Genomic DNA, 27,025 nt, shown 5'->3' on the forward strand with positions numbered 1-27,025 from the left:
TAAATCTGGCTTCCCCATTGACTTTGCCCCTCAGAAGGTTGCAAAAGGTGATGACATGACCCCAGGACATGGCAACCATCATAAATGTAAGTCAGTTGCCAAGCCTATGAATATTGATTATGTTATATCTTCAGTTCTTTAGGCATTGAATGAGGCAGAGTGTTGCAACAGGTTTATTAACTCAGAACAGAAGCAGCCCTAAAGCCTGCTGCATAGCTATACATTTAGCCTCTAGGTCAGTGGTTCTCAACCTGTGGGTCGGGACCCCATTTGGGGTCGAACGACCATTTCACGGGGGTTGCCAAACAACACAGTCTGCCATTTTTTTCCCCCTTTTCCTTAGCTGTGCTACTCCCTTTTATTCTATTGGCTTTTGAAAGCCAATAGAATAGACTCTCTTGAATAGAGTCTAATTCTATTGGCTTTCAAAAGCCAATAGGAATTGTCCAGGCTGTCTCTGCCCTGCTGAGCCCGCCAAAAGTCCCATTCTGCAAACGGTGCTGCACCAGTTGAGTAGTCCTCGACTTACGACCGGTTGAGTAGTCCTCGACTTACGACCGGTTGGGGGTCGCAGCATTAAAAAGGTTGAGAACCACTGCTCTAGGTGGCAACCAATAGGTTTAAAAGTAACAGTTTCCCTCCCCAAACCTCATTATCAGCTTGGAGACAGCCAGTCTGGCTTTCAGTAACAGCAATTGTTAAACAATACAGCAATGTAGGCCAGACATTAAGCAAGTGATTTAAAACAGTTGTGGCCAATACATTACAGATTACGTGACCATGGGTTTGTGCCAGTGGTCGTAAGTGTGAGAAACTGTTAGAAGTTGCTTCTCTCAATGCCATTGTAACTTTGAACAGTCACTAAACAAACCGCTGTAAGTTGAGGTGTACCTCTAAATGTCTGTGTAATTTCGTTTGGGTGACATTATGCAGGATTGGGCATAGGAGATATGAACAAAAATACTGCATCCAGTTTTGGGAGACATTATGCAGGATTGGGCATAGGAGATATGAACAAAAATACTGCATCCAGTTTTGGTCACCACAATGTAAAAAAAGATGCTGAGACTCTAGAAAGAGTACAGAGAAGAGCAACAAAGATGATTAGGGGACTGGAGGCTAAAACATATGAGGAACGGTTGCTGGAATTGGGTATATCTAGTTTAACAAAGAGAAGGACAAGGGGGGACATGATCGCAGTGTTCCAATATCTCAGGGGCTGCCACAAAGAAGAGGGAGTCAGGCTATTCTCCAAAGCACCTGAGGGCAGGACAAGAAGCAATGGATGGAAACTAATCAAGGAGAGAAGCAATCTAGAACCAAGGAGAAACTTCCTGACAGTTAGAACAATTAACCAATGCAACAACCTGCCTCCAGAAGCAGTGAATGCTCCAACACTGGAAGTTTTTAAGAAGAGACTGGACAGCCATCTGTCCAAAATGGTGTAGGGTTTCCTGCCTGAGCAGGGGGTTGGACTCGATGACCTCCAAGATCCCTTCCAACTTTATTATTATTATTATAAAAAGGAAAAAAACTGAGCAAAGGGATGACGAACTTTAGGGATGGGAAACTGGTACATATTGCTTTAAATTAGTCAATCGCTTGTTTTTTGTTTTTTTTTTTTTTATCAGATGACACAGGAGAAAACCAAAATAAAATAAAAAGAGCAAAGCTGGACAAAACCACTTCAGAGGAAAATCCCTTTCTAACCAAATATTACCGTCCTACCTATAAGAGAACATTATAGAAATTATAAATGCACCTCCTCGGCTTGTCTGCTTTCCAGTCCCTTTTCCCTGGCCTTGCTTGCTAGGATCCTTCTGGATTTCATTTTCACTCATAGTCTAAAACACACAGCAATGGACTCTAGACCCTGGAGGGCTTAAACATTTAACAAGCTGAGGGCAAAGGTGAACTGTACAAGATGTACCTCCAGAACTGATTCTCAGAGCAAGCCACCAATAGCTCCAGCAATGGGGGGACTCTGGACTTACCTTCTCTACCTCTATGGACTCCTTGTGGATGCCGTGTTCCCATGTGAGAATCTAGTGAAGCTGCATGCTAATGAACTGAACCGGGACCAGGTAACCAAAAATAAAACCAAATCTGGGCAGGATGCCAGGGTTAATAACTGCTGTTGTGGAGGAAAACCAGCTAAATCCAACTATTTCCAAATTTCAGGCACATCTGGTGAGCTCAGGCATGTAAAGAGATGGAGAAAAAGCATATGAAAATGTACTGTCTGTTATTGTTGTTCTTCTTTTATTACACTTCTATCTCACCTTTCCTCCAGGTGCTCGAGGCATATATAGCACTTCCTTCCCCAGCTTTTCCGCACAACAGATCAACGGGGTATATTGGGATGAGAAGGAATAGCTGGCCCACATCACCCTGTAAACTTCCAAGAATACGAAAAGTCCCAAACCAGAACCTAACTTTACCAGACTTAACCACCATAGTTGGCGAACCTAGGTTTTATAAATCTCAGTGTTCAAACTAACTAACTCTGTGAGGAGATTTGCTAACATGTACTGTTTATTTATACAGTTGATCTGCTACCTCAATCCTCAATACTGAAAAGAATTGGATTGGAAATGCATAGCTTTCGGGGGGGGGCAGAAAAGCCCACTTTTTGAGACCGGTTTCAACCTTGGTTAAAAAAAATCCTTTGCAAATGCAATCTAGTATTGATATGGTTTAAATGTCAAGGGTGGCGTTTCTGGAAAGAGACAGGAAAAAAATGTTCCCAATTAAAAGCAGTTTTAACTGAAGCAAGACCAGTCAAGACCAAGACATTTTGCTGCCTGAGGTCAGCATCGCAAATACCGCATACTTTTCTACTAACTAATGCAGACCGTAATTTATAGGAAAGTTCTTTTGTCATCTGTCTTATTGAAAATAATACGGCCTCAGACTTTCAGGGAGGGGGGGAGGATCAAACCAGAAATATGCTTTCAGAGTTGCTACGACAAAAGCAATGAACAAACCAGAGTTTATCCTGAGTTCCACTTCTGGAACCTGGGAACTCCTGTCCATGATTAGAAAGCTTTTTGTTTAATCTTTCACAGTTTATGGTTTGGTCCAGAAATATTTAGACCAGGTTTCTTCAGTCTGATCACCCCAGGCACATTGGGATTAATTAGAAATCTCAACTAAACCATCGCATCTAGAAAATAGAGATGAATACGGAAATACAGAGAAAAATTCCACAGGTGTCTAATCACACTCGGCTAAATAAAGTATTCAATTCAGTTCAAGCAACAGTTTGGGAAGTTTCTTTAAATCACAACGAATGAAGATGGTTTGTGGTTTTGTGTCCACCTTCATAAAAAAAATCAATAGCTGGATTAATCTATGGGGAGAAAGTTCTAATCAATGGAAGACTGCACGGGCTTTCAGTTCCTCTGAAGATTTTTATCAGATAAAAATATTTTTTTTAAAAAAAACCTAAAGATGGCAAAACATTTTAAAAAGGACAACTAGCCGATCAAAGAGATGGATTAGGAGTGACATGATAGCTGTCTTCCAGTACCTGGGGCTGTCGCAGAGAAGAGAGAATTGACTAAAGCACCCAAAAGGAGAGCAAGAAGTAATGGGTGGAAGCTTTGTTAAAGTCAGATCCAACCTAGAAGTAAGAAGAAATTTTCTGACATTGAGAATAATTCACCAATAGCTTGCCTCCTGGAGTTGTGGGTGCTCCATTGCTGGAGGTTTTCAAGAATAGACTGGACAACCATTTGACTGAGATTGTATAAGACAGTGATGGCAAACCTTTTAGACACTGAATGCCCCAAAACAGCCCCGCCCCCATCCTGTCCCAGCCCTATCCCAGCCCACCCGTCCCCTGCCCGCCCGCCCGCCCGCAAGGCCATCCACCACAGATCTCCCAGGTGGCTCACCGCAGCTTGCCCAAGCGCCCCAGCAGTGCCATGGCAGCCATGCCTTCTGCCTGCACCCTGCAGCATCAACTGTGCGCTATGGGGAGAGGGGTGGGTGTGGGCTGCGCTCAGGGTGACTCTCCTCTGGGGGGACTGGTGATGAGGGGGCCGCAGGGGGAGGTGGGGCTGGGCGACCGCGCATGCCCACAGAGAGGGCTTCTGAGTGCTGCCTCTGGTTCGCCATCACTGGTATAAGATCTCCTGCCTAGAGGAAGTGGTTGGACTAGATGACTTCTGAAGTTCCTTCCAGCCCTATAATTCTATATTCTATGTTCTCTGATACATGCTTGACATTTATGTATGCTGTGAAGCTACCATATAACCATGACGTTACTAGATAGGAATCTCTTTTAATGACTCCTTCTGTATATACGGTGCACGTGAGAATATCTATTTAAAATGATTGTCCAAGGAGTGAATCTGTAATTAGCAGATACAGAAGGCCAAATGGGTAATTTTCCTTGGGAAAATGTCAGAATCCAATTATATTTCATCTCTAGTTATCGACTATGGAAAACCCCATTTCTGCCCTCTCTGGATTCTGTCATACAGAAGGGGGGTGAACAAAGGGGCTTTATGGCCCTCACTTTCTTCAGTACACTTCAAAGAGACTGGATGTGGATACCACCAAAAGGACTAAACATAACAATGAGGCCATTAGCTTTCATCTAATCCAGGGGTTCTCAACCTTTTTAATGCCGCGACCCCCAGCCGGTCGTAAGTCGAGGACTACTCACCCGGTTGTAAGTCGAGGACTACTCAACTGGTGCAGCACCATTTGCAGAATGGGACTTTTGGCGGGCTCAGCAGGGCAGAGACAGCCTGGACAATTCCTATTGGCTTTTGAAAGCCAATAGAATTAGACTCTATTCAGAGAGTCTATTCTATTGGCTTTCAAAAGCCAATAGAATAAAAGGGAGTAGCACAGCTAAGGAAAAGGGGGAAAAAATGGCGGACTGCGTTGTTTGACGATCTCCGTGAAATGGTCGTTCGACCCCAAATGGGGTCCTGACCCACAGGTTGAGAACCACTGATCTAATCCTCTCTGAAGTCTCCCTTCCACCTGCAGTGAGGGAAAAGGGGGTGGAAATGTAACGTCTGGGATTGTCGCTGGAAAGATGGTGGGGTGGGGTGGGGCTGCTGGGGATCCCTTAAAACCTTGAACCATAGGGCTTGGGTCCCAGGTCCTGTCTAGAACATCTGCAACCATTTTCTCTTAATAAAGGATGCCTGTTGGAAGAAATATTCCAAGAGTTCTGTCTTCTTAAGATGCAAAGTGGGGGGGGGGTCCTTACCGAAAAGCAATGTTGGGTGAAGAGCATTTTGCTTATTTCTTTCTGTTTAATTGACACGCCATCATTCAATTTGCCAAATTACACAGAATTCTACTTTTAGTAACGAGAAAGCTGTTGAAACGCTTAGTCCTTTCCTCACCCACTCTTTTCTATTTTCACTTCCAACTCTGAGCTGACAATATTTTGTGTTTGGGGGGGTTGAAAATGTGTCAGAAGACATGATTGCTAGAGAAAGAACTGTCCTTTTCTAAATACAGGTAGTCCTCGACTTACGACCACAATTGAGCCCAAAATATATGTCGCTAAGCAAGACATTTGTTGAGTTTTGCCCCATTTTACGACCTTTCTTCCCACAGTTGTTAAGCGAGTCATAGCAGTTGTTAAATTAGCTGCACGGTTGTTAAGTGAATCTGGTTTACCCTTGTCAGAAGATTGCAGGAGGTTATTCAAAAGATTTTTAAGAAAAAGATAAAGTTTACTCCGCAATTATTTTTGGGGGGTATTATTGTAGATTTGGATGTTAAAGAAACTAATTTGATGTTGAACCTTATAACTGCTGCAAGATTATTGGTGGGGCAATATTGGAAGAAAAACTTATTGCCTACTTTGGAAGAATGGATACTTAAAGTGTCTAATTTAGCAGAAATGGTGAAAATCTCCGCCTATTTGAAGGACCATTCACAAGAAAGATACATTATGGTTTGGAGAAGATGGATTGATTATATTCAGAAGAAATATGAAACTGAAAAGTATTACCTTGCTTTTGAGTAGATTTTAGATAATTATTAATAGTATTAATTGTATTATTATTTTTGTTTTAATATGTTAATATTTGTTTTGAGAAGGAGTTAAAGTGTGTTATGGTTTTGATTGATAGTTTAATTGGTTTATGTTAGTTAGATTATGTTTGTTTATTTGTTACCCTGTAATCAGCTCTGGGAAGTGGGGGAGGGGGGAGGGGATGGGGGGTTTATATTGTAATTTGTAAAACTTTTAATTAAAAAAAAGAATAAAAAATTATATATAAAAAAAGATTGCAGGAGGTGATCACGTGATCCTGGGACACTTCAACCGTCCTAAATGTTCGTTGGCAACTGTCTGAATTTTGATCACGTGACCATGGGGATGGTGCAATGGTTCCTAGTGAGAAAAATGGTCACTTTTTTCAGTGATGTAACTTCGGGCGGACACTAAATGAAGAGTTGTAAGTCAGTTACAAGGACTACCTGTAATGATTTTGCCTAAGAACAAAGCTTGGGGACTTAGAATCGCACTTGCGTGTTCTCTTAATTTGACCTGAAGTGACCGAATTCTCGTCTTTGTAGTATCTTGGCAGGTGGCTCTTCATTGCAGCTGCAGCATCTTCCTCGTCTTCGCTGGAAACATTTGCCTATGTTGACAGCACTCTGTTTAGTATGAATCAGAGCGAGAGCCCAGAACGGTTGCAACTACAGGCTGCCATCCGACTGTGAGTTCAGGCTTCCAATATTTAACATACATAGGCATTTTTCATCCAGGATCTAATCCTTAAGTCTCCAGGATATCTCTCCAGCATCTATACCAGGAGTGGGGAACGATGGCTCCTTTATGACTTGTGGACTTCAACTCCCAGAATTCCTGAGCCAGCCAACCTTCCTCAACCTTGGCCACTTTAAGATGTATGGACTAACTCTGAGAATTCCCCAGCATGGCTGGCTGAGGAATTCTGGGAATTGAAGTCCACAAGTCATAAAGGGGCCATCGTTCCTCACCTCTGTTCTGTACTTTTTCCTGCGATAAGGTCTGAATCAAGAATCTCTAGAACAGTGGTTCTCAATCTTTTTAATGCTGCGACCCCAACCGGTCGTAAGTCGAGGACTACCCAACTGGTCGTAAGTCGAGGACTACCCAACCGGTCATAAGTCGAGGACTTTCCCTGCCCGGGAGCCCCGCGCATGCGTGGTGCCACCCCCTGCGCCGGCCGAGGCGTAGCTGGCAAGCGGCAGAGACGGCGCAGGCCGACCACCGGCTGGGCCACCAGCTGGCCCAACCCAAGGGAGGTAAGGCACCCGCCGGGCCCCACGCGCACCAGCAACCCTCCCTGCGCCCACCGGCCTCCCACCCCTGGCCCTCTTTTACTTACATTTTTAGTAGTTGCTCAGCAGGGAGGGGTGGAAGCTTCCAGACAGCTTGCCTTCACTGCAGACAACTTGCAGCACCGTTTGCAAAATGGGACTTTTGGCGGGCTCAGCAGGGCAGAGACAGCTTGGACAATTCCTATTGGCTTTTGAAAGCCAATAGAATTAGACTCTATTCAAGAGAGTCTATTCTATTGGCTTTCAAAAGCCAATAGAATAAAAGGGAGTAGCACAGCTAAGGAAAAGAGGGAAAATGGCGGACTGCATCGTTTGGCGACCCCCATGAAATGGTCGTTCGACCCCAAATGGGTTCCCGACCCACAGGTTGAGAACCACTGCTCTAGCATATGGATGTGCACAGTGCTTATGTACACAGTATGCATAGAGCAGTGTTTTTCAACCTTAGCAACTTTAAGACATGTGGACTTCAACTCCCAAAATTCCCCAGCCAGCCATGCTGGGGAAGTCCATACACCCTAAAGTTGCTAAGGTTGAGAAACACTAATGTAAACACTCAATAATTTTGCTATGAAAATCTGTGTCAGTATCTTGAAAGCTTAACTGGTGTTGAGGTAGGATACAAGTAGGATTTTATAGGAATGATGATTGTCTGTCCTTGTAAACACTACCTATTCACATTACAGGTAGTCCTTGACTTACAACAATTTGTTTAGTAACCATTCAAAGTTACAATGGCACTGAAAAAAGGGAGTTGTGACCGCTTTTCACACTTAAAACTGTTGCACCACCCCTATGGTCACTTGTTCAAAATCCAGATGCTTGGCAACTGACTCACATTTATGACGGTTGCAATGTCCTGGGGTCATGCGATCTGCTTTTCTGACCTTCTGACAAGCAAAGCCAATGGAAAAGCCAGATTCACACTTACAACCGTGTTACTAACTTGACAATTGCATTGATTCACTTAACAACTGTGACAAGAAAGGTCATAAAATGGGGCAAAACTCATTTAACAAGTGTTTCACTCAGCAATAGAAATTTTGGACTCAGTTGTGATAAGTTGAGGACTACCTATATTAAATTCCGTGAGGCCCCAAGACGGAACAAAGGTAAACATTGCTGTTGTGCTTAAATGAAACAAAAGGGTGTAGCCACAAGCCCCAAATAGCTAGGATTCCTTCCATGCAGCTAATAGGAAGACATAAATTAAGTTGCTTTCATTCACAATCTCAGGATGAGAAGGGCATTTCTCTGTGACAGCTTTATTATAGAACTGGGACTTGGATTTGGCTAGCTAGTCTAAAGAAAAGAAGGACAAGGGGGGACATGGTAGCAGTATTCCAATATCTCAGGGGCTGCCATAAAGAAGAGGGAATTAAGCTATTTTCCAAAGTGCCTGAAGGCAGGACAAGAAGCAACGGGTGGAAACTAATCAAGGAGAGAAGCAACCTAGAACTAAGGAGAAACTTCCTGACAGTGAGAACAATTAATCAGTGGAACAGCTTGCCTCCAGAAGCAGTAAATGCTCCAACACTGGAAGTTTTTAAGAAGAGACTGGACAGCCATTTGTCCGAAATGGTTTAGGGTTTCCTGCCCGAGCAGGGGGTTGGACTAGATGACCTCCAAGGTCCCTTCCAACTTTACTACTATTACTATTACTATTACTATTACTATTACATAGCAGTATTCCAGTATCTGAGGGGCTGCCACAAAGAAGACGGGAGTCGAGTCACGTTATTCTCCAAAGCATCAGAGGGCAGGACAAGAAACAATGGTTGGAAACTGATTAAAGGGAGAAGCAACCTGGAATTAAGGAGAAACTTCCTAACAGTGAGGACAATTAACCAGTGGAATAGCTTGCCTTCAGAAATTGTGGCTGCTCCATCACTGGAGGTTTTTATGAAGAGACGGGACAGTCACTTGTCTGAGATGGTATAGGTTCTCCTGCTTGAGCGGGGGTGGTGGTGGACTAGAACAGGGCTTTTCAACCTTTTCACCCATTGCACCACTTTTAGGATATGGCAATATCCAAGTACCACCCGTCGCCTAGCAAGGTGTTAAAAACTTGATGACCTCCCCCACCCAAAAGGAAAAAAGTGATAAAGTACAGGTAGTCCTCGATTTACAACAGTTTGCTTAGTGACTGTTCGAAGTCATAATGACACTGAAAAAGTGCCCCCCAAGTCACAGCTGAGCAAGACACCTGCCTGCCCACCCAGCAGCGCTCTTCCTCCTGTCCGAGGTTTCCATTGTTGTGAGCATTTCTGTTGAGGATTGGCAGCGGGAGTGGGGGGTGTTTGGTTTTTATTCCCCCCGTCTGCTGGATGGTTGCAGCAGGTTTTGGTCACTTCACATGACCCTGGGACACTGTGACCGTCATAAATATGAATCAGTTGTCAAGCATCTGAATGTAAATCACAAGACCCTGGAGAGGCTGCAACATTCCAGCTGATTGGCGCTTCTTCTGGGCTCGGCAGAAGCGCCAGGATCAGTGCTGCTTTCCGGCTGATTGGTGCTTCTTCAGGGCTCAGCAGAAGTACCAGGATCAGCACCAAGCTCCAGCTGGAGCCTGGTGCTGATCCTGGTGCTTCCACTGAGCCCTGACAGCCCTGCAGCTCCAGCCATCTCTCGCTCAGGCTTCTGCGGTGCTGCCACCGGTTCAGCTCATTTCCCTCCCCTGCTACCACTTTTCTAGGATGGTTGCGTACCACCTGCCAGGTGCCAATGTACCACAGGTGGTACCCGTACCACTGGTTGAAAAGCCCTGGACTAGAAGACCTCCAAGGTCCCTTCTAGCTCTATTCTATATATAAACAGTAAAAATGGGAAGGGATCCTTAAGGCATCTGGTCCAACCCACCACCTGAGACAGGAACTAAAAGAGAGCATCTCCAAAAGAGGGAAGTTGGTCTTTGCCAACAGAAGAGAATATTTGTAGCTCAGGGTTGAACTGTAGGGTCCTTGGCATTCTCTATGCTTGGTGGCTTTTCCTGGCAGACGTTTCATTACCAAACTAGATAACATCATCAGTGCTAGGCTTGGTCTTTGCTTTGTGACCTCCAATGAAGGGGAGAGATCTCCACATTCCCCGGTAATTAGTTGCACTGTCGAATAGATTCTATATTAGGATGGTTTTCCTAGCATTCAGATGGCTTTGTCCTGGCATACATATAAATCGCTGAAGGTAATTAAAAAAAGAAACAAGTTGTTAAAGAAAAAAAGGAAGCTGGGTCTGAGCACATGGAAAAACTCAAATCCCATCATTGCAAGGTCTTGCGGGGGGGGGGGGGGATATAAGAGATCCTGAAGCCGGTCCACTCTGGGTCCTAGATCCAAAATTGGCATCCTCCATCCATCTAGCTAGTGCCTGGTAGCCTAGTTTAGGACTTAAGTCTGGATAAATGTGTGCATGCATGTGAGAAAGAGCAAATGCACCTTGTAACTAATAAGTTTTGCTGCTACTTTCAGGTCACATGTTCTCCATGTATTTGAAAAATTGGATGTGTCTCGATGTTCGGTTGAAAGTGATTTATGTTTGTGTGGCCCTATTTATTTCTGGGTGGTTGACCAGGAGCTGAGTGTCTTGTCTATTCTAGGCACACACCTATCTGGAAAGCTGAGGTAGAAAGCTAGGGAAGCCTACATGATCTGCATGCCTCAACAAGGTGTGCGTGAGTGAGTGACCATAAAAGAACCTGGGAGTGCCTGTAGCAAGGCTTGCAAGCATTTATCCCGTGAAATATAATTGCCTCACAGATAAATCATATAAACATCGTTCAATTTTTCATGCTGCTGTTATTTTCCTCAAAACAACATTTGTTCTGTGACTTATTTTATCATAGGTCAGGGGTAGGCAACCTTGGCACTTTTATGACTCGTGGACTTCAACTCCCAGAATTCCTGAGCCAGCCATGCTAAGGGGAAAGGGAGAGGTTTCCAAGCTGAGCCATGCTGGCTCAGGAATTCTGGGAGTTGAAGTCCACGAATCATAAAAGAGCCAAGGTTGCCTACTTCTGTCATAGGTCTTTTGGGAAATTACAGGTTGCCAAGTTCACTGCTGCATCCTAATCAGTTTTAGGTCTTGAACCCTGACAGAGAAAAGTGCACTCTATAGGTAGTCCTCAGTTTATGACCACAATTGAGCCCCCAATGTCAGTTGCTAAGCAAAATGGTTATTAAGTGAGTTTCACCCCATTTTATGACCTTTCTTGCCACAGTTGTTAAGTGATTCACTGCAGTTATTAAGTTAGTAACAGGTTGTTAAGCGAATTCGGCTTCCCCGTTGACGTCGCTTGCCAAAAGGGTCACAAAAGGGGATCACGTGACCCGGGGACACTGCAACCGTCATAAATATGAGTCAGTTGCCAAGCGTCTGAATTTTGATCACGGGATCCATGGGGATGCTGCAAAGGTTGCTAAGTGTGAAAACAATCATAAGTCATTTTTTTCCAGTGGTGTTGTAACCTCAAACAATCACTAAATGAATGCTTATAGGTCAAGAATGCCTGCACTTCTATAAGCAAGGAGAGAATACCAGGTCAGGATTGTGAAATCGAATGGGAAATTTTGAAATGGATTAAACGAGGTTCTTTGATGAGATTAAATGCTGAAATTGTCTACCAAACTGTGAAAGTACAGTCAGTCCTAGACTTACAACAGTTTTAGTGATCATTTGAAGGGATTTTAGTTGAGGTCTACCTGTATCGAGAAGGATGAAAGAGGGAGTTGCTGGTTCTCTGCTTCTTTTAAGACAGGAGTCCCCAACCCCCGGTCCGTGGACCAGTACTGGTCCGCGGCATGCCAGCAACCGGTCCGCACAAACAAGCAAAGTCCCATCCGTGAGATGCAGGCAGCACACAAAACCACACACCCTCTGGTCCACGGAAAAACCTCTCTCCACGGAACCGGTCCCTGGTGTCCAAAAGGTTGGGGACTTCTGTTTTAAGAGACTGGTACTCAAGAAAAGACTGAATTTTTTTAAAAGCCCACTTCCAACATCTAAAAATAGAGGAGCTAAAGTTTAGATCTGTGAACAAATATTAGAATACAATAAAGCAGCCCAATAGAAAAGCAGCTGGATTGCACAACAAGCGGTGCTTTCGGTCCCCAGAAACATATATATAAATATATACTGAATCTCCTGTATATTTTACTCCGCACCTATTGTATTTTTAGAGACAGTGCCATGTGTATCAAAATCCCCATCCTACCATCGTTTACAGTCATGGTTTCTAAGTTTAGAATTTCACTTTGTGATTTCTATCACCATCACACCCATCTGCTTTGCCACAACCTCAGGGATGCATCTCTCCTACAATAACTAAAAAGCTAGGAGTCATTTTAAAAGAAGAAACGCATTTTATACATCAAGTTTCTTCCCCCAACTTTCTCAAGTCATAGTAATCCTTTTCAACCATATTTGAAACTTGTCTGTCCTTCTGCTCATTTATAGCTAATCCGTATTTTTTTTTCCCCTGCCTCTTTTCTTCCTAGGAAAACAGGCCAATGTGTTCCCAAATCATGGAATTATTTGCTTAAAGAAGAAAGTGCTGATCTGGCTACCGAAGGTAAAGCTTCCGTGTTTTTTTCCTGCTAGCTTTGCTGATTATGTTATCTTCAAAGCAATATATGTCGTATGACCAGATTAAGATTCTGAAGCATAGATGAAAGCAATAATTGCCTGGCAAGGTCAATAGGAATTCATGGCTTTGGCAAAGCTATCGGTTAATTTCCTATTGAAATCAGTCAGACAAGTTTACCTATAGTAATATGTCTCATTAGCGTCTGTGGGAACTGAACAGCTAACCTACAAATTGCATTTTATCTAGTATAGGCAGTTCTCGACTTATGATGATAATTGAGCTGGCATGATGACTGTTAAGTAAGTCTTCACATGACAGTGACTAATTTGATAAATTTTTTGGGTACTTGTTAAGCAAACACGATGGTCATTATGCAAACCTATTGTTTAAAATGGGGAATTTTTTTTACCGAAAACCAGAAATGCAGAAATGTTGAAAATTCGGGTCTCATGACTGCAGAATAACAGAATAAGAGTTGGAAGGGACCTCGGAGGTCTTCTAGTCCAACCCCCTGCTCAAGCAGGAAATCCTATACCATTTCAGACAAATGGCTGTCCAATCTCTTCTTAAAAACTTCCAGTGTTGGAGCATTCACCGCTTCTGGAGGCAGGTTGTTCCTCTGGTTAATTGTTCTAACTGTCAGGAAATTTCTCCTTAGTTCTAGGTTGGTTCTCTTTTTGGTTAGGGTGCTGTAAATAAAGGCATCCAAAATGTGGTCTTATGGCTATGTTGGAGGGCCCAGCTGTCAGAACAATAAAGAAAAAACTAATGTAATAATTAAGAATCTCACAGATAAACAGAAAAGGCAAATGCTAGAGAAAACAGAGGTACAGATAGTGAAAAAAGTTAAATATTTAGGTATATATCTTTCGGTCAAATGTTAGTCAATAAAAGAAGACAACTATACAAAACTATTGAAACAAATAAAGCCGGACTTGGAAAGATGGAAAAATCTGCAGTTGTCAATATTAGGGGGGGTGGTGTCTAACTTTGAACGGTTGCTAAGCATCATAACTTGAAGACTACCTGCATTTTGATAACTTCCTTATTTGCTCAATAAAAAGTCCATGTTTGATCCTGCCCTTTTTAAAATCTCTATTGGCAGTAAAGGATTTGACAAGTATTTGAAGGTAGAATGCCTGCAGGCTTTTTGCTTTATAAGCTATTGCAACAATATATATTAACAGCTGTGGGAAACCATACAATTTAAATATATATATAATTGCATTTCTGCAGAGTTGGACTCGCAGAATCTTGCCTTAGGCTGAATCCTTTCCAGTCTCTGGGAAAACCTGGTGCTCTAGATGTTAAAGAAGCGTAATTCAAAGATAGCAACCAACCAAGAATATAAAAACTGGGTGCTGCATCTGTTAGTCCAACATATATGGCTCAACAATCACTCTCACATCGACATAGATCAGTGGTGGCGAACCTACGGCACACGTGCCACAGGTGGCACGCAGAGCCCTCTCTGGGGCACGCGCGCCGTCGCCCCAATCCTAGGCCTTCAGCTGGGTTTTATAAAACCTTTTCCGCCGCCATGTGCAAAAAAAAAAAAAAGGTTCAATCAATCAAGTGCAACTTCTCGCAGAAAAAAAAGATCTCACAAAGTTGGAATTGATTGATTGAACTTTTTAGTCCCACCCAGTCTGCCGTTACCACTGTAGCCATGCCCACCCAATGGGCCATGCCCACCCAATGGGCCACACTCACCCGGCACCCGATGATGCATAAGTGGGTTTTGGGTTGCAGTTTGGGCACTCGGTCTCTAAAAGGTTCGCCATCACTGACATAGACCAATGTTTAATAAAAAGATAACAATTTAATTGGCCAGCCGTTGTCATTTCATACATATATTTACATCACTGATATTTTTCTGGAAGAGTAGAAGAGGCAACACAACTACTTGCTCACAGCTACTGCAGATTTTTTTAATGGAAAAGTGTTTTAGTTTTAGTAAGTTTTCGACTTACGACCACAATTGAGTCCAAAATGTTTGTTGCTAAGTGAGACAGTTGATAAGTGAGCTTTACGACCTTGCCACAGCTGTTAAATGAAGCACTGTAGATGTTAAGTTAGTAACACGGTTGTTAAGTGAAGCCCATTGACTTTGCTTCCAGAAGGTCTCAAAAGTGGATCATGTGATCTTGGGACACTGCAACCGTCATAAATATGAGTCAGTTGTCAAGCGTCTGAATTTTGATCACGTGACCTTGGGGATGCTACAACGGTCGTAAGTCTGAAAAACAGTCATAGGTCACTTTTTTCAGTGCCGTTGTAACTTTGAATTGTCACTAAATGAACTGTTGTAAGTCAAGGACTGCTTTACTGTATTCTTCTGTTTCTCTATCAGCTTCATTAAACAAGGAACTGGATTAGAGGTTCTGGATAGTAATGTATACAGATAGTCCTCGACGTACGATCATAATGGAGCCCAAAATGTCTGTTGTTAAGTGAGACAATTCTTAAGTGAGTTTTGCCTCATTTTACAAGCTTTCTTGCCACAGCTGTTAAGTGAATCACTACAGTTGTTACGTTAGTAACCCAGTTGTTAAGTGAATTTGGCTCTCCCATTGATTTTGCTTGTCACAAGGTCGCAAAAGGGGATCACGTGACCCCGGGACACTGCAACCATCATAAATATGAACCAGTTACCAAAGCATCTGAATTTGGATCACAGGATCATGGGGATGCTGGAAAGGTCATAACTCTGAAAAATGGTCATAAGTCACTTTTTTTAGTGCCACTGTAATTTTAATGGTCACTAAATGAACTGTTGTAAGTCAAGGACTACCTGTGCTGAATTCATCTCTGCATTTAGTAATAGATTCTCGTCTGGTAGTTGATACTGTTTATGTGTGAACCTCACAGATTAAAATAAAGGCGCACCCTGATCGACTAGCCTTCTACCAGGAGGGATGTGTTTTTCACTCACTTTCTGAAGCTGTGCCTATCAAACACTCTGTTGTCCAGTATTGTTCTCCTGAATATGTATGCCAATCTTCTCTCTGTTTTTTTTCCCCCCACTGGATTCCCTGCCACAGGCCGGCCTCACATGAGGACAGAACTGTTCTCCGCCAAGTGTCCTAACACCATCATTGTCCAGGAGACAGATCAGGATTATCAAAGGATTCTTTTCTATTGTACGTAAGTCTTTTGTTCTGATCCCTAAATCCAGTATTTTTTTTTCTCTTAGAGTTAAGGCTGTGCAGCCTTCTCCAACCTCATGACATATCTCCAACCAGAGACATTCACCACAATTCTCATCCTTGCTGAGACAATAGGGTTCCCCAACCCATAGGGTGAGATCCAGATTCTTTCTTGGTCTTGAACTGCTTTTTCCTTCTCTCTCCAGCCCGGATCCTCCATCCTGAAGAACAATGCCTTGCTGATTTCTGGAACAAAGCTTCTTGCCTTGATATGAATGAATTCCTCCTTATACCCAGAACGCAAGGTAGAGTCTCTCTATGGACTAGCAGCTTGTCCACTGTGAGCATTGTATCTTGGCAGTACTGTAAGACAGTTCCTTTGCCTCCCAGAAGGTTCCCTGACTTGGCATCAATTTAATGACAATAAAAGTTCATCTTAATGAAAGTTAGTTTGGTGTAGTGGTTAAACTTCAGGATACAAACTAGGAGACTGAGAGTTCTAGTTCCATCTTAGTCATGAAAGTTGGCTGGAAGACTTTTGGCCAGTATGTCTCCCTTAGCCCATGACATCAATCTTGGGCAAAAGCCTGGTTAATCAATTCCAGTTGCAACCAATGGAAATGTCCTGTAAATGACCAGGCTGAGCCCGAGGGGTCAAATACGTCATCAGTCTTGAGTCCCATCATGCCCACAAGAGATCTAAGTCCAGCACACCTTGAATTCCATTTACTCTCAACTGCCACCAATTTGCCTTGATGGTTAGTAGTTCAGATTCTTGTAGATAAAGCTTTAGTCATTTGAACTGTCTAGACCAGCTGTTCTCAACCTATGGGTCGCGACCCCATTTGGGGTCGATCGACCATTTTTCGGGGGTCGCCAAAGAAGGCGATCCGCCATTTTCTCCCCTCAGGGGGCGCCGCCGCGCATGCGCGCCACGCATGGGGGCGGCGCCACGCATGCGTGCCGCGCCACGCATGCGCAGAACGTTTGTGTGACGGGGGTCGCCGTCACACAAACGTTGAGAACCACTGGTCTAGACTCCTGGGTTCCTGTGCTTGATAGAACCAGATCTTGCACTTGCGGGAAAACACTAGGAAGAAACTGACATATGACAGGACCCAACGCCAATCTCTAGCACTATATTTATTCACAGGAGCAGTTGTAGGCCTCACATAGATCCTAAAAAAAAGAAAATCTAAAATGGGGAGAGAACTGAAGCCTAGTTTTCCATGTGAAAGAATGCCTCATATCCAGGAAATTAGAGAGAAATAAGATGGTATCTAAGGAAGCATCTTGGAGAGTCAGAGAAGGCAGTAGAGAAAAATCTTTTGGTTAAATGTCTGCTTTATTAATAGCTGTATCCACACCAAGGCAGCCATTTTTTGCAAGAGTGCCATTTCCACCATTCCAGATGTATACCTGCTTCCCCACCGGAACTACTTGCCAGGACTCTTCCCAAAGTGTGTCTAATTTCAGTACTAAGGGAACCTTGGGGTCTTCCCTAATACACCATTTTGAAGTCCCACACAAAAAAATAATGTTCCTTAATAAAACAAAAGCACAATTGTAAGGTCCAAATCATGCTACATTGGATGCATTGTGGAGAATTAAAATGGTAGATTCAGTCCTGATGTGCACAGGTTAGGCAGGAGATGTAAAGTCTTCTAGGGATCCCATCTGTCGTTGACTTGACAGGATAGAGGGACCTGGTGCCGATGGTGGCTTTGACCCTCTCTGAAAGCAATAACCCCTCCTCACTGTGGTACCCAAAACAACAGGGCACCTCATACCGTGTTGGAAACCTTTCTTGTGGCATTATTTTTGATCTCATGTAATCCAGCAATGGCGGTTGTTCATTTTTACCATGAATATATTTTCTGCATCAGACGCTATAATGTTTTCATCCAATTCTGCACAAACGGTTTAGGTAGGACCACCTTAAATTCTATCCTTTGGCCCCAAAGATTAAACCCCAGCACCGGTGATCGTTTGTTAAAGAGGAGTCACTCCTTGTGAATAACTAGGTATATGTAAAAGCTTGCCACAGTATGAACCATTTTAATCACTTGTGACAATCTAACTGCATTACTGTAAACATACTTCTGGATTCCAAAGGTTAGAATCACAGCTAACAGGAAGGAAGGAAGGAAGGAAGGAAGGAAGGAAGGAAGGAAGGAAGGAAGGAAGGAAGGAAGGAAGGAAGGAAGGAGGGGAAGGAAGGAAAGGGAAGGGAAGGAGGCTTTTGTGCAATAGTAACCATTTCTTTCTGTTCTTTGTCTTAAGATGCCTGTGAATTCCAAGAAACCTGACCTCTAAGTCTCAGGTAAGATAAATCACCCCATACCACACTCTACTATCCAAGAAAGGAGAATATTTGTAACTCAGGGTTCAAATGAGAGCTCCTTGGTGCTCTCTGAGCTTGGTTGTTTTTGTGCAGACGTTTCATTACCCAAACTAGGTAACATTATCAGGTCCACTCTATTATCCACCTCAAAGTCAAGCTCACGTCTTGATGATTTGTGACTTTATCTTCCACATTGACAACAAGGACCCCTTCTTTCTACCGTCAACCTGATTTCATGCAGCTTGAAGTTCATTTTTTGGTCTTGTTTTGGAATTTTGCCTTTTGTCTTTTTTTGCTTTTGCATTTGGTTAATTTTTAAAAAATGTTTAAAAATTATTTCAGCAAAAGGGGATGGGGGGAAGAGATAGATGGTTGGAGTGACAGAGAGAGAAAGAGAAGGCGGATGGGACAGAAAGCAAGCTGGAGTGATAGGGAGAATGATAAAAGGAGATGAGAGAGAAACACACTAGCACAAAGAGAAAAATATGGTGTAATGGGAGTAAGGCGAACTCTCTGTTCAGCATCATATTTCCACGTACAATGAATCTCATGTTAAGTCTTTGCACATACTAGATTCTAGGGCAGTGGTTCTCAACCTTTTTAATGCCGCGACCCCCCAAACCGGTCGTAAGTCGAGGACTACTCAACCGGTCGTAAGTCGAGGACTACTCAACTGGTGCAGCACTACTTGCAGAATGGGACTTTTGGCGGGCTCAGCAGGGCCGAGACAACCTGGACAATTCCTATTGGCTTTTGAAAGCCAATAGAATTAGACTCTATTCAAGAGAGTCTATTCTATTGGCTTTCAAAACCCAACAGAATAAAAGGGAGTAGCATAGCTAAGGAAAAGGGGGAAAAATGGCGGACTGCGTTGTTTGGCGACCCCCGTGAAATGGTCATTCGACCCCAAATGGGGTCCCGACCCACAGGTTGAGAACCACTGATTTAGGGCAAGACTTCCCGTTGTACCCCTGACCCCTGGTGATACATCCTGTACTTCTGGGAGGGGAAGAAGCACAGTGAACTGTACACAAAAAAAATGCATTGTCTGAGTGAGAAAGATTGATTAGAACACAGACAGAGAAATAGGAAAAGTCATGCCTGGCTCCGGCCACTCCCAGCTTTTGGAGCCTATAGCCCTGGATAATAATGTTTAAAAATGAAAATTAAAAATATGGCACAGAAAATAAAGCACCTTCTCAATAGTTCTGCAGCAAGAAAAGTCATTTTCTAGCAAGCACCTGAACTCCTTGAAGAATTGAGAACGGCTGCTGTGGATGCAATGCACAGGGGAGACACAGGCAAGGTGAATCTCCTTGGTGTTGGCTGAGAAAACTGCTGAAGCCTAGAAATTTGCCAGTACTTATAACCTGATTTGTTTTAAAAGCATTTTCCAGCCCTTAAGACTTCAAAGCTAAGACTGAGCATGCACAGCAGAGATGGACGAGATCTGAAAAACTAGTTGGGAGAACGTGATTAGCTGCTGTTCTCTTTTTCCTTTATCAGAAATAATTAAGCAAACTATGCAAAAACTGTACATTTGCATATTATTATAAGTGAATGTATTTCTAAAGACATTTCTAGATACCAAATATGAGTTCCTTGAGTGTATTTCTGTACTTGCCGAATGTACATAATCCTGAACTTGGTTTTTATAATCCTTTATACCAGGGCTTTTCAACCTTTTCACCCAATGTATCACTTTTTTTTTTTTTTTTTATTGAAAATTTTTACATTTTACAAAAACAAATCCCCTTCCCATACCCCCCCCTACCTCACCCCCCCCCCTTCCCAACCTCCCAAACCCTCCCCTGGACTTCCCAGAGCTGAGTACAGGCTTAATTAAAAAAAAAAAAAAACTTAAAACACTTTTAAAACCTAAACAAATTTAAATACAATCATCATTCTATATAAGCTCCCTCCAAAAACACAAATTTAAACATTACTTTCTTTGAATATCTATATCTATAATATAAAATCTAATTTCTCCCTCTTTCTTTATCCTAAAACGAAAAAATAAACATACAAATCTTTGTTATACCATTAAAGCTAAATACTCTTAAAGAACTTAAAGTAAGTACATATTTCCTTCAATCTTCATAATCTTCTCTCCTATCCAAAAAGAAAAAAAAAAAAAAAAAAAAACAAAAAACAAAAACTTAAAAAACCTATAAGTCCTAAACAAATCTAAGCACATTTAATTAAACAAATTATTTTGTCTTAAAAATATTAATAATAATATTTAAAAACTAAAAACACTTTTAAATCCTAAACAAATCTAAATACAATCATCACTCTATATAAACTCCCTCCAAAACCACAAATTTTTAAAATTTAAAATATTAGAATCCACTCACTAAAATAAGCAAATTATAATCCCTTCAAAACACAAATTTAAACAATATTATCATTAAAGGTTCAAAACTTAAAACAACAAAGTTAATAAACACATTAAACATTTCAATCTTCACCAATAACTAATTCCATCCGTAAAAAACTACATCCTTATCAATCTCAATTATATTAATATTATTAATTATTCACATTCCAGTTTTTTCCATTCTCCATTCTTCCATTCTTCCATTTCCCTTCTCCATTCTTGTATCAAACTCGTAAGAAATGCTGCAAGTTCTGCCTTAGGAGACTGCTCCAAAATTCCTGAATCTCCCATCGACTCCGAAGCCAATAAGGGTTCCTTAAATTCCTCCTTGTATTGATCTTTACAATTGTAAGTTGTACAAGTTATCCTCTGCCCGTTCCTCTCTTGTTGATGCCCCTCAGACTGAGATTTCCCAGTTTCCATTTCAGGCAACAATTCCACCCTTAAAGATTGCTCCAAAGACTTTGTAGGTCTAACATCTCCCAGAGATTCAGAAACCACTAAATATGAAACTTCCTTAACCTTCTTCTGTTGCTGCTTTTCTTTGGGATTATATACTACACAAGTTGTCTTCTGCTCCTCAACCTGGACTTGTTGAGGCCTCTCACACAAAGATTCTCCAGTTTTCATAAATATAGGCTCTTCAAACTGTGATTCTACATTCTTTTCTTCCAAAGCTTTAAACTTAATTGATGGCGATGCACATACCCCCAGGACCGAAGTATAAAAATCTTTTGCTTGAGAAACAGTATTAAGTCTATAACATGTCCCCAGGTAATTCACCACCATTCCAATCGGAACATCCCATCTGAATGAAATTTTTCTCTTTTTAAGTTCATTTGCTAAAAAAGCAAACTCCTTTCTTCTTCTTAAAATTTTAGATGGGATCTCTTTAAAAATTATAACATCTTGTGAAGCAATTTGAAATCTCTTCTTATAATAGGCTTGCACAATTTCATTGCGTAAAGATCTTTTACCAAAGTAAATTACCACATCTCTTGGCAGATTCTTCTGTGCTGCCACCACAGAGTTAACCCTAAATAATTTTTCAATTTCATTAAGTATTCCCTCTTTTTCTTTATTCAAAATCAATGCAAAGTCCTTTGCAACCATCTCCTTCAGATCTCCTTGCAAAGACTCTCCCAGGCCTCTAATTCTTAAGGCATATTCCATTTGTCCATATTGAAGCATAAGAATCTCATTTTCCATTTCTTTTTCCATACTTTCAATTTTCCCCTCCATTATGTCCACTTTTTCAGCTACCTCTTCCACATGGGAGTTCACCTTTTCAAGAACAGAAGCAACACCTTCTAAAGCCAAAACAAAATCTTGTCTCAAGATCTTATTGTTTTCCTCTAAAATCTTTTTCATTTCTGCCCTAATTTGAATTATAACATCTCCCATCATGTCTTGCAAGTCCTTCATAGTTATTAGCTGACCCCCAGAAGAGGGTGAAACTGTTGATTTAGAAACTGTAGAAATCCCTGGACGCTTTGGAGCCATCTTAAAGAAAAACCTTTAGTCCTTCTTAAGCAATTATAAAAATTCCTTCAAAAATATAACTCCCTCCAAAGAAGGTCATTATAATAAAAAGAAAAAAGGGAAAAAAAGGAAGAGAAAAAGAATTAAAAAAAAGTTTTACTCCTTCTTAAAAATTACAAAAAATTAAACAGAAAAAAAGTCCTTCAAAAAAGGGTCATTACAATAAAAAAAAAAGGGGGAGTTCAAAGGAAAAAAAAGGGAGAAGGGAAAAAAAAAAATAATTAAATAAAAAAAGTCCGTTCCAAAAAAAATACTTAGAGATACCAAAAACAACCATTCCAATCATAAGGAAATAAAAAGAGAAAGGGAAAGGAAAGAAAGAAAAACACCAAAAAGCCTGCCGGTCAGCATTCTAACTTCCAGAAAAAAAAACACCGAGGAGTTTGCCGATCGCCATTTTACTTTCCCTTTCAACAAAGAAAAAAAATAAAAAGAGAGAATAAAAATAGAAACAAATCTTAAAACTTAAAATCCAAATAAGTCAAAGAAAGCAAAAACTAAATCCTCTACTCAGCTCTGTCCATTTAAAAAAAAAAAACTCACCAGTTCTCTTTAAGCACGGAGGTGTTTGCGGCGGCTCGTTTTGTCCCTGAGGACAAAAACAGCTGGGAAGCGGAGACAAGTCTGAACTCCGTGGGAGCACTCCTTTCACCCCCCCAAAAAAAAAAACTTGGGGGGTGCGAAAGAGGCTCTACCACTATTCAGACACTCTCTACCCCCCCCCTTTGCCCGGGAGGGGGATTTTGAACCGCTGAACAGCTGATATCTGCTGTTCATAGCGGTTCTTACACTTACCCAGGAGGACGGCTACAAAGTAGCCGCCATCACGCACGCAAAATCCACCGGAAGTCCCCCCAATGTATCACTTTTAAGATATGGCAATATCTGAGTACCACCAGGCACCTAGAAAGGTGTCAAAAACTTGATGATAAAAAAAGGAAAAAAGTGATGAAGTACAGGTAGTCCTCGACTTATAACAGTTCGCTTAGTGACTGTTCAAAGTTACAATGGCACTGAAAAAAGTGCCCCCCAAGCCACAGCCGAGCAAGACACCTGCCTGCTCACCCGGTGGCGCTTTTCCTCCTGTCCGAGGTTTTCATTGTTGTGAGCATTTCTGTTGAGGATTGGCAGTGGGGGTGGGGTGGGGTGGGTATTTGGTTTTTATTTCCCCCGTCGGCTGGGTGGTTGCAGCAGGTTTTGGTCACTTCACATGACCCTGGGACACTGTGACCGTCATAAATATGAATCAGTTGCCAAGCATCTGAATGTAAATCACAACACCCTGGAGATGCTGCAACATTCCAGCTGATCGGCACTTCTTCTGGGCTCAGCAGAAGCGCCAGGATCAGCGCCGAGCTCCAGCTGGAGCCTGGCGCTGATCCTGGTGCTTCCGCTGAGCCCTGACAGCCCTGCAGCTCCAACCATCTCTCGCTCAGGCTTGTGCTGTGCTGCCGCCGGTTCAGTTCATTCCCCTCCCCCGCTGCCACTTTTCTAGGATGGTTGCGTACCACCTGCCAGGTGCCAATGTACCACAGGTGGTACCCGTACCACTGGTTGAAAAGCCCTGCTTTATACACATAGACCTAGTTTACAGCCGCAGTATGGTGAAGCCAGCCGTGCTTCCTAATAGATTTACTTACCTCAGTCATAGTTTAAACAGCATTTGAACTTAAACGGTGAAGTACAGGTAGTCTTCCACTTACAACAGTTCATTTAGTAACCATTCAAAGTTATAACCGTACTCATGAAAAAGTGACATGACAATTTTTCACGCTTATGACCGTTGCAGCATCCCTATGGTTATATGATTTACATTTGGATGGCAATAGCAATAGCCCTTAAAACTTATATACCGCTTCACAGTGCTTTACAGCCTTCTCTAAGCAGTTTAGAGTCAATCTGGGTCCTCATTTTACCGACCTTGGAAAGGATGGAAGGCTGAGTCCACCTTGAGCCGGTCAGGATCGAACCCCTGGAGTGAGCAGTGAGTTAGCCTGCAATACTGCATTCTAACCACTGCGCCACCACAGATGCTTGACAATTGACTCACATTTATGATACAATTGTCCGGGGAGGGGAGGGGGGGTCATGTGATTCCCCCTTTGTGACTTTCTGACAAGCAAAGTCATTCGGGAAACCAGATTCACTTTACAACCATGTTACTAATTTAAGAACTGCAGTGATTCACTTAACACATAATAATAATAATAATAATAATAATAATAATAATGATGATGATGATGATGATGATGATGTTGGAAGGGACCTTGGAGGTCATCTAGTCCAACCCCCTGCTCAGGCAGGAAACCCTACACCATTTCAGACAAATGGCTGTCCAGTCTCTTCTTAAAAACTTCTAGTGTTGGAGCATTCACCGCTTCTGGAGGCAGGTTGTTCCACTGGTTAATTGTTCTCACTGTCAGGAAGTTTCTCCTTAGTTCTAGGTTGCTTCTCTCCTTTCCATCTGTTGCTTCTTGTCCTGCCTTCAGGCACTTTGGAGAATAGCTTGAGTCCCTCTTCTTTGTGGCAGCCCCTGGGATACTGGAACACTGCTATCATGTCCCCCCTCGTCCTTCTCTTCATTAAACTAGACATTCCCAATTCCAGCAACCGTTCCTCATATGTTTTAGCCTCCAGTCCCCTAATCATCTTTGTTGCTCTTTCTAGAGTCTCAACATCTTTTTTACATTGTGGTGACCAAAACTGGATGCAGCATGTAGCGAGAAAAGTTGTAAAGTGGGGCAAAACTCACTTAAGAAATGTCTCACTTAGCAACATAAATTTTGGGCTCAATTGTGGTCGTAAGTTGAGGACTGCCGTGTTTTTCTTCCACACTCCTGACATGAAACCAGGAGAAAGGAGCAGATCCCTGGGAAAGAGACTGAAATTGGACACAAGGAGTAAAAGAAAAAAAAGATCCATTTTTATTTTATTCTGTTTATTAATCAAATTTATGTAGCCACTTGATTTTTGACATTCTTTGCAGATTTCTGACGTTTACTTCTGATTTCCAGCAAAAAAAACAAACCATTGGATATAATGATTTTGCTTAACAACTATGTCATCCACTTAACAACGGCCACAAAAAAATATCCTAAATATCCGGCCACAGGGTGATCTGCTTAAAAGCAAACTGACGATTGTAATTCTGGAGTCACTTACACTCATAAGTCGAGGACTGTCTCTATATAAGGTGTTGACGGAAACAAGGGTAGTGAATATCAAAGAAAGATAGAGGCAAAAATGAACATTTGAACAAGCCCAGAGTCTCCAAGCTTGGCCTTTCTACTTTGCCGCTTGGGGACAATTCTCGGGGTACGGGGGAACCCACCTCACAGGGTTATTGTTATGAGGAAAATAGGAGGAGGAAGGAGCATAAGATAAAAGTTTGCCACCTTAAGTTTATAAAAATAATAAAGGCACGATAAAAATAAATAGTCAAAGAGGCCCAGAAGAAGGCTTAAAACCCTGCCTCTCTTGAGGTACCTGATCAGGCAGTCCCAGTTGCCCCTTTTGACTTTTCCGTCCACCACTTACAAATTCCAGAGTTTCCAGTTCTCCACAACGCCCTCCTGATGTCTTCTTTTATTTTTTATTAATTGTTCTTTTTCTCCTTCAGCTTCACACCCAGGACACGCAGGAATGGATCAGCCCTTGAAGATGATTTGCCTCATCTGCTCGGAGAAGCAATTGCTTGTAGTTTTAAATAAAATTTATTTTCTAATGAGAAAACACTTGCTCTTCCTGATTTAAAAACAAAGCAACCCCGTGAAACTACAGGCGGTCCTCGACTTACAACAGTTCGTTTAGTGACGGTTCAAAGTTACAACTGCACTGAAAAAAGTGATTTATGACCGTTTTTCACTTATTATGACCGTTGCAGCATCTCCATGGGTCACGTGATCAAAATTCAAATGCTTGGCAACTGACTCATATTTTTATGACCGTTGCAGTGTCCTGAGGTGACACGATTCGCTTTTGTGACCTTCTGACAAGCAAAGTCAATGGGGAAGCCAGATTCACTTAACAGCCGTGTTACTACCTTAATAAGTGCAGTGATTCACTTAACAACTGGGGCAGGAAAGGTCGTGAAATGGAGCAAAACTCATTTAACAAATGTCTCACTTAGCAAAATAAATTTTGGGCTCAATGGTGGTCGTAAGTCGAGGACTACCTGCATAATGTGGCGATCTGAAACACATCTGAACCCAGGAAAACTGATCTGAGGCAAGGATGAAAGAGATGGACATTTGAAAAAAATTGGTATTTGCAAATTCCAGCATGAAGTGATTAATCCGCCCATCTCAGAGGAATGTGCAGATAACAACTTAGCCCTCTGCTGTGTTTCTCCAACTCTTGCAAGGATGTTGTTCTGGGCACTTCAATCACCTCAAAATAGGCATTAAAGCATTTTTAAGTGTTTTTTTAAATGTCACAGAAAAGGGTAGAAACAAATCTGAACAGGAAGTCTTCAACTTACAACAATTTCTTTAGCGATGATTCAAAGTTACAACAGCACTGAAAAAGGTGACTTACAACCAGTCCTTGCATTTATCACCGTTGCAGCATGCTCACGATCACGGGATCGAATTTTAAGTGCCTGACACCCAAAATGTATTTATGACCGTTGCAGCATCCTGCAATCATATGATCCCTATTTGCGACCTTCCTAGCCAGCTTTTGACAGTACAATGGAGGAAGCCAGATTCGTGTAATGC

General features: G+C 42.1%; 1 protein-coding gene across 2 annotated transcripts; it reads left to right on the plus strand.

The window, feature by feature from the left end:
- The first annotated feature begins 1,912 nt into the window (after nt 1–1,912).
- On the plus strand, nt 1,913–26,039 carry APOM (apolipoprotein M). Of its 2 annotated transcripts, none has more exons than XM_039346329.1 (7): nt 1,913–2,084; nt 6,559–6,701; nt 12,804–12,877; nt 15,937–16,035; nt 16,248–16,346; nt 18,325–18,364; nt 25,927–26,039. In XM_039346329.1, exons 1-6 carry the CDS (start codon nt 1,974–1,976, stop codon nt 18,348–18,350), a joined length of 552 nt encoding a protein of 183 aa, XP_039202263.1. In that variant the 5' UTR covers nt 1,913–1,973; the 3' UTR covers nt 18,351–18,364; nt 25,927–26,039. The 2 variants fall into 2 exon arrangements, with proteins under 2 accessions (XP_039202263.1, XP_039202264.1); XM_039346330.1 differs by having other exon boundaries at nt 25,939–26,039.
- The last annotated feature ends 986 nt before the right edge of the window (nt 26,040–27,025 follow it).

The sequence above is a fragment of the Crotalus tigris genome, unplaced genomic scaffold, assembly GCF_016545835.1.
Source record: "Crotalus tigris isolate CLP2741 ecotype Arizona unplaced genomic scaffold, ASM1654583v1 scf7180000017989.1554031673:749699, whole genome shotgun sequence".
Taxonomy (NCBI): Eukaryota; Metazoa; Chordata; class Lepidosauria; order Squamata; family Viperidae; genus Crotalus; species Crotalus tigris.